General features: G+C 41.9%; 1 protein-coding gene across 5 annotated transcripts in view; it reads left to right on the top strand.

Annotated features, from left to right (window-relative positions):
• Positions 1-5,865: 5,865 nt before the first annotated feature.
• LOC147035634 (uncharacterized) overlaps positions 5,866-8,132 on the top strand; it is a 91,633-nt gene continuing 89,366 nt past the window's right edge. For all 5 annotated transcript variants that reach the window (XM_085845598.1, XM_085845606.1, XM_085845590.1 and 2 more), the window contains exons 1-2: positions 5,866-6,071; positions 7,502-7,747. In XM_085845598.1, coding sequence (XP_085701724.1) covers positions 6,009-6,071; positions 7,502-7,747 — 309 coding nt within the window. In that variant the 5' untranslated portion in view covers positions 5,866-6,008. The remainder of the gene's footprint in view (positions 6,072-7,501; positions 7,748-8,132) is intronic.

The following is an 8,132-nucleotide window of genomic DNA, read 5'->3' as shown; positions in this document are numbered from 1 at the left end:
CCTTCCTACATCTATGATGGTAACGAACCTCCTTTGCTACGAAGTCTACATCGGAGAATTTAACTCCTTGCTGTTCATCTCCTAATATCTGTGCAGCTTCCTTGATTTTAGATTCGGCGTGTTTGGTGAGACACGCACCGGTTACCTCAATCTGACCCTTTCTATTCTTACGCTCTTTGTTGCACAATACACACTCTTTCGGAAATATTCCTGATGTAGACGCCATTGGCAAAGGAGGTTCCACAGCAGACCGCAAAAGAGGTTTGGGGGCCAGATTGGCGAGTGGCATCACCACAGTCCTCTGAGGAACTGCAGTGAAGTTCTTGTAACATCGACTGTGGCAACCATCAGTTTCTGTGGGTTCACTTGGTAGTGATTTGATTAGATTACAATACCGAGATGTGGAAAAGTTCTTCTTTTCTCCACGGATAATGGATGTTCTCTGTTCGATGGCCCACGGATCAGCGTTGAACGACAGTATGCCCTCACTTGATGCCTTGCCTTTCTGATCGATGTGCAGGATGCAGCGTTTTGCAGCATTCGTGTCTGATGTGTCTGCAACAAAAAGCGTGACTTCTCACTAATGTCAGCTCAACAATTATATTAACAGTGACAAAAGGTAGTGTGAGAGACAGATGAACATTGACAGTTGAAGGCCGCATCATTATGGGTAGTCGAAGGAATTGTGTGGAAGTTATCAACGAAGTATACACGAGTTCACATGAGTCGATTTTCATCGAGGATCCAGAATATGTAACTGAGATTGTGTGTAAAGTGTCATCTGCTTACCACGTGGCGTCTCATTCTGGATGTCGGGCGTAACGGCCGACTCGCGTGACGTATCGGCCATATGGTGGGGCGTAAGGGCCGACTCATTACCAGTATCCTGGATGCCGTGGCATCCTAACATGAAAATCAATGAAACATGGATAATTCATCAATAGAAGTTCACAGAGACAAGGATTGAGATCAGCTCTGTGACATGGCTGTATGGGGATAAAACAGATGTGCCGTTCATAAAAGCGCCTGCTCTACTTCTGGGTTATTTTGACCCCAACCCCCTTGCCTGCTCTATGTCCAGGTTATTTTGACCCCAACCCCCTCCAGACCCCCTGTCCAGATTTGACGAGGACTAGCATAGTAGATATCTCCAGCTATCGCCCAAAAATGATTTTTGGCGAGAAATACAGAAAACTTACCATCCTTTTTGTTGGACATGATGATGCATACCCGGCCGGCACGACGTGTGGTCCCTTTCTGGCCTGCGCTAGCAATAGCGTTATACGTCATCGAAAGGCAGCACAGCAATGGCAGCCTAGGTACCTACGTAGAACACAGCGTGCTGACAGACACATGTTCATTGTCATGCATGACTTCCAAGAAAACACCAGAACCCATTCATGCGTGTGCTGAAATTTCCCGAAGCATCGTTCACACAGGGAGGCGCACATCGACCCGGTGACCTTTGACCCGTTCTTAAGCACGGAACGCACCAAAGAATCGTTCTGAAGCACTTGATTGTGTTTAGCGGGAATGTGCGCTACACTTTGGCACTTGTTTTAACCTTGCACTGAAAATTATGATTAAAAGTGCCAATTGACGCTAATTAATGGTGTTCTTAATTGGATATGCACCATGGATTTTGTTCTGAAGCAGCTGATTTATAATCAGTACGTAATTATCTGTCGATCCATGCTTGAATTGCGCTTGCACTCGAAATTATGATTAAACTCTCTCATACGTCATGTGGTAACCCCACGATGACCTTTGACCCGTTCTTAAGAATGGAACGCACCATAAGAATCGTTCTTAAGCACTTGATTGTGTTTAGCGGCACTGTGCTCCACACTTTGGCACTAGTTTTTACCTTGTACTGAAAATTATGATTAAAAGTGCCAATTGACGCTAATTAATGGTGTTCTTAATTGGATATGCACCATGGATTTTGTTCTGAAGTAGCTGATTTATAATCAGTACGTAATTATCTGTCGATCCATGCTTGAATTGCGCTTGCACTCGAAATTATGATTAAACTCTCTCATACGTCATGTGGTAACCCCACGATGACCTTTGACCCGTTCTTAAGAATGGAACGCACTATAAGAATCGTTCTTAAGCACTTGATTGTGTTTAGCGGCACTGTGCTCCACACTTTGGCACTAGTTTTTACCTTGTACTGAAAATTATGATTAAAAGTGCCAATTGACGCTAATTAATGGTGTTCTTAATTGGATATGCACCATGGATTTTGTTCTGAAGTAGCTGATTTATAATCAGGACGTAATTATCTGTCGATCCATGCTTGAATTGCGCTTGCACTCGAAATTATGATTAAAAGTGATTTTTCTGCTCATCCAGGTGGTGCTGACAAGCAAACGCACCAAACGCGACACTTAAGAATCGCCTTCCCAGACTCCCACAGGTCCCATGGACACATCCCGCACCCCAAACCTTTTGCACCAAAAATTATGATGAAACCTCAGTGGGCTCCCGGACTCGTTGTTCCTCGATTATCAACTCATAAGACGGAAGGACATGAACCAAATGGTAATCCACGTTTTTCGCTTCGCCTGCGCAGGGTAATGAGGTCGAGATAACGAGCCATCCCGTGTGGTCCGAGTTGAAAATGTTTAAAGGTGAAGATGTTTTAATATTTGGGTTTCTCCTTCCGTCCATCCGTCTGTAAATATGTGAAGAAGAAGAATCCCTCCACCCCACCTTGTTTCATTCTTAAGGTTTTTTTTAAGGTTCTAAAGTGTAATTCTCGAGATCCTAAAGGGTTCTAAGGTAATTATAAAAGGTAATTCACTTATTATAAAGGATAATTCTTTTGGGTTTTGTTCCTTTCTCGACACGTCGTTGTTGTTGAGGGTAACCATGGAGATGAAGCCCCGCCCCCTTCCGGTTATTGTGACATCACAATGCTTCATGGTCACATCGAGTCGGCAGACCGTCCGAGAGGGTCCATTTTGTTGTGACCTTGAACGTCGACCTTCATTGAAGGTGCTGCCTCTCCACAAGGAAGGACTTGTTGGATTTTTCATCGTTTTTATCCCCGACCACGTGGCGGAAGGGGGATATTGTTATAAACTTCCCGGGAAGCACAATGTGGAGCTGTGTGAAGAGGAGGAGAAAGAGAAAAGGGAGAGATGAAGAGGAGAATCGTGAGGTAATAATTGGTTCATTCATAATGAGAGTTACAGGAACAGTGAAGGTAACAATACGATGGGAATGTTAAAAGATTCATCAATGAGTCCATAAAAGAGGGTCCAACACTGATCCATGACATCAGATGTTTACATTTTATTCTCTTTACCAACAGTGAATGGTAATCAGTTCACTTCATCGGAAGAACAGTGAATGTTAACCATCGAATGTCGGATGGGTTCGTTTACAAATTTACAATCTTTACCTTCACATTTATTTAATTTATTCATGGTTGTATCCCATTTGGTTGGACACAGTCGAACGAACACTCAGATCAAATCACACCACCTGACCTGGACATCCTGACGTGAATCTTTGGGGTGACGTCTACATATTACATACACAACAAGAAAACGAGTCATCAGAGATTGCACGCCCTCACCAGAACTTGTTTAATGTGGTGTTTGTGGTGTTTTGTGTGGTGTGTTTTGTTGTTTAATGTGGTGTGTTGTGTAGTTTTATGTGGTGTTTGTGTAGTTTTGTGTGGTGTGTTTTGTTGTTTTATGTGGGGTGTTGTGTGGTTTTGTGTGTTGTGTGGTGTTCGTGTCGTTAAGTGTGGAGTGTTGTGTGGTGTTCGTGTAGTTTTGTGTGGTGTGTTCTGTGGTGTTTGTGTAGTTTTGTGTGGTGTGTTTTGTTGTTTTGTGTGGGGTGTTGTGTGGTTTTGTGTGTTGTGTGGTGTTTGTGTCGTTAAGTGTGGTGTGTTGTGTGGTGTTTGTGTAGTTTTGTGGTGTGTTGTGTGGTGTTTGTGTCGTTAAGTGTGGTGTGTTGTGTGGTGTTTGTGTAGTTTTGTGGTGTTTGTGTAGTTTTGTGGTGTGTTGTGTGGTGTTTGTGTAGTTTTGTGGTGTGTTGTGTGGTGTGTTGTGTGGTGTGTTCTGTGGTGTTTGTGTTGCTTAGTGTGGTGTGTTGTGTGGTGTTATTGTAGTTTAGTGTGGTGTTTGTGTAGTGTGTGTGTGTAGTTTTGTGTGGTGTTTGTGTAGTTTTGTGTGGTGTTTTATCTGGTGTTGTGTAGTTTTGTGTGGTTTAGTGTGGTGTGTTGTGTAGTTTAGTGTGGTGTGTTGTGTGGTGTTTGTGTAGTTTAGTGTAGTGTGTTGTGTGGTGTTGTGTAGTTTTGTGTGGTGTTTTATCTGGTGTTGTGTAGTTTTGTGTGGTTTAGTGTGGTGTGTTGTGTAGTTTAGTGTGGTGTGTTGTGTGGTGTTTGTGTAGTTTAGTGTAGTGTGTTGTGTGGTGTTGTGTAGTTTTGTGTGGTGTTTTATCTGGTGTTGTGTAGTTTTGTGTGGTTTAGTGTGGTGTGTTGTGTAGTTTAGTGTGGTGTGTTGTGTGGTGTTTGTGTAGTTTAGTGTAGTGTGTTGTGTGGTGTTGTGTAGTTTTGTGTGGTGTATTTTGTGTGTTTGTGTCGTTTATTGTGGTGTATTTTGTGTGTGTTTGTGTGGTTCTGTGTGGTGTATTTTGTGTGTGTTTGTGTGGTTTTGTGTGGTGTATTTTGTGTGTGTTTGTGTGATTTTGTGTGGTGTATTTTGTGTGTTTGTGTGGTTTTGTGTGGTGTATTTTGCGTGTGTTTGTGGGGTTCTGTGTGGTGTATTTTGTGTGTGTTTGTGTGGTTCTGTGTGGTGTATTTTGTGTGTGTTTGTGTGGTTTTGTGTGGTGTATTTTGTGTGTGTTTGTGTGGTTCTGTGTGGTGTATTTTGTGTGTGTTTGTGTGGTTTTGTGTGGTGTATTTTGTGTGTGTTTGTGTGATTTTGTGTGGTGTATTTTGTGTGTTTGTGTGGTTTTGTGTGGTGTATTTTGTGTGTTTGTGTGGTTTTGTGTAGTGTATTTTGTGTGTTTGTGTGGTTCTGTGTGGTGTATTTTGTGTGTGTTTGTGTGGTTTTGTGTGGTGTATTTTGTGTGTGTTTGTGTCCTGGTTTTTTTGTCATTTATGAGAGACATAATTGGAACTGCCATTTCATAAATTCTGGCAGTGATGACTGGTTCAGCCATTTCAGAGATTTTGAATGTTTTTTTTTGTTTTTTTTTTAACAATATGGCTCCCAAATCACGTGACCGATGACATCATCAAATAATTTTTGTGCTCCATTTTTTCCCGAGATGACCCTCAAAATTTTCATGAAGATCGGATGTCGGGGTTCGACACTAAACCTGAAAAATTTCTTGTTCATGTTCCGATTCGTGTTCATAATATAATATTCCAATTAAATACGTTGTTCCTCGATCATCAACTCATAAGACGGAAGGACATGAACCAAATGGTAATCCACGTTTCTCGATTCGCCTGCGCGGGGTAATGAGGTCGAGATAACGAGCCATCCCGTGTGGTCCGAGGAGAAAATGTTTAACGGTGAAGATGTTTTAATATTTGTGTTTCTCCTTCCATCCATCCGTCTGTAAATATGAAGAAGAACAATCCCTCCACCCCACCTTGCTTCATTCTGAATGTTTTTTTTTTAAGGTTCTAAAGTGCAATTCTCGAGATCCTAAAGGGTTCTAAGGTAATTATAAAAGGTAATTCACTAATTATAAAGGATAATTATTTTGGGCTTTGTTCGTTTCTCGACACGTCATTGTTGTTAAGAGTAACCATGGAGATGAAGCCCCGCCCCTTCCGGTAATTGTGACATCACAATGCTTCATGGTCACATCGAGTCGGCAGACCGTCCGAGAGGTTCCATTTTGTTGTGACCTTGAACGTCGACCTTCATTGAAGGTGCTGCCTCTCCACAAGGAAGGACTTGTTGGGTTTTTCATCGTTTTTATCCGCTGCGTGGCAGAAGGGGGATATTGTTATAAACTTCCCGGGAAGCACAATGTGGAGCTGTGTGAAGAGGAGGAGAAAGAGAAGAGGGAGAGATGAAGAGGAGAATCGTGAGGTAATAATTGGTTTATTCATAATGAGAGTTACAGTAACAGTGAAGGTAACAATACGATGGGAATGTTAAAAGATTCATCAATGAGTCCATAAAAGAGGGTCCAACACTGATCCATGACATCAGATGTTTACATTTTATTCTCTTTACCAACAGTGAATGGTAATAAGTTCACTTCATCGGAAGAACAGTGAATGTTAACCACCGAATGTCGGATGGGTTCGTTTACAAACTTTACAATCTTTTACCTTCACATTTATTTAATTTATTCATGGTTGTATCCGATTTGGTTGGACACAGTCGAACGAACACTCAGATCAAATCACACCACCTGACCTGGACATCGTGAATCTTTGGGGTGACGTCTACATATTACATACACAACAAGAACACGAGCAATCAGAGATTGCACACCCTCACCAGAACTTGTTTAATGTGGTGTTTGTGTAGTTTCGTGTGGTGTGTTGTGTGGTGTTTGTGTAGTTTTGTGTGGTGTGTTGTGTTGTTTTGTGTGCTGTGTTTTGTTGTTTAGTGTGGTGTGTTGTGTCGTGTTTGTGTCGTTTTTGTGGTGTGTTGTTTGTGTACCTTTGTGTGGTGTGTTGTGTGGTGTTTGTGTAGTTTAGTGTGTGTGTTGTGTGTGTTTGTGTGGTGTGTTGTGTGGTGTTTGTGTAGTTTTATGTGGTGTTTGTGTAGTTTGTGTCGTGTGTTGTGTGGTGTGTTGTGCGGTGTTTGTGTGGTTTTGTGTGGTCTATTTTTTGTGTGTTTGTGTACTGGTGTGTTCCGTAATTAATGAAAGCCATAATTGGAAGTGATGACTGGTTCAGCCATTTCAGAGATTTTGAAGGTTTATAAAAAAGAAAGAATATGGCTACCAAATCTCGTGAACGATGACATCATCAAATAATTTTTGTGCACCATTTTATCCTGAGATGACCCTCAAAATTTTTCATCATGATCGGAAGTAGCATTTTGCATTTGCAATTATGATGTCATAATGAAGAATCCTATGATGTCCTTGAAAAATCCCCCTTATTCCCAATGAGGGGAACTTGCTTTGTGACAAGTTTCAATTTGTTCCTTGGTGCAGTTTCAGAGATATAGAGGTCCAAAGGTTTTCTGTTTTTCTACATGGCTACCACACCACGTGACCTATGATGTCATAATTATCATTAAAACATTCTTCATGAGTACTTGCACCAATGTTAAAAACTTTGGCTCAATCTGACAAGCGTTTGCGGAGATAATCACGAAAGTTCTGTGTGGACAAACGAACAAACAAACAAATGGAGAAACAAATAAACAAACAAACAGACCTAAATGTAATGTCCTCTCCTTCGGGGAGGGTAAAAATAGCAACATTTTCACCCCCACCACTCACCCCTCATTAATTTACTCACCACGTGTACTTTGTGTCTTCCTCACCAATCCCGTAGAACGAAGCTGTGGCAATCGACACCATTCCTCCAGCTTGTTCCTCTTCACAGAGTGACCTGCTCCACACACGAGCACCACCGCTACCTCCTCAAGGACCGCAAGTGGTGGACATGGGGGATGCTTCCATTGAAGTGGAAATTGACAACGACACGTCAATGAAGAAAAAGAAACACAAATGTTTCAGAAAGTTGTGGAAATCAACACACCACAGAGAAGATGAAGCAGCGGATGCAAAATCTGAAAAGGTCACAGTATGTTGTGGTTGAAGTCGTGGGTGTGTGTCACGGTATATTTTAGCTTAAAGTCATGAGTGTGTGTGTGTGTATTGTGTGGTGTTTGTGTAGTTTAGTGTGGTGTGTTGTGTAGTTTTGTGTGGTGTGTTGTGTGGTGTTTGTGTAGTTTAGTGTGGTGTGTTGTGTGGTTTAGTGTGGTGTTTGTGTAGTTTAGTGTGGTGTGTTGTGTAGTTTTGTGTGTGTGTGTTGAGTGGTGTTTGTGCAGTCTAGTGTGGTGTGTTGTGTATATTTGTGTGAGTGTGTTGTGTCGTGTTTGTGTAGTTTAGTGTGGTGTGTTGTGTAGTTTTGTGTGGTGTGTTGTGTGGTGTTTGTGTAGTTTAGTGTGGTGTGTTGTGTA

Source organism: Eptatretus burgeri, chromosome 1 (assembly GCF_056783735.1).
Source record: "Eptatretus burgeri isolate ZD-2024b chromosome 1, Ebu_testis_v1, whole genome shotgun sequence".
Classification (NCBI taxonomy): Eukaryota; Metazoa; Chordata; class Myxini; order Myxiniformes; family Myxinidae; genus Eptatretus; species Eptatretus burgeri.
The sequence above is the reverse complement of the archived record's forward strand: the minus strand, read 5'-3'. Positions and strand labels throughout refer to the sequence as shown.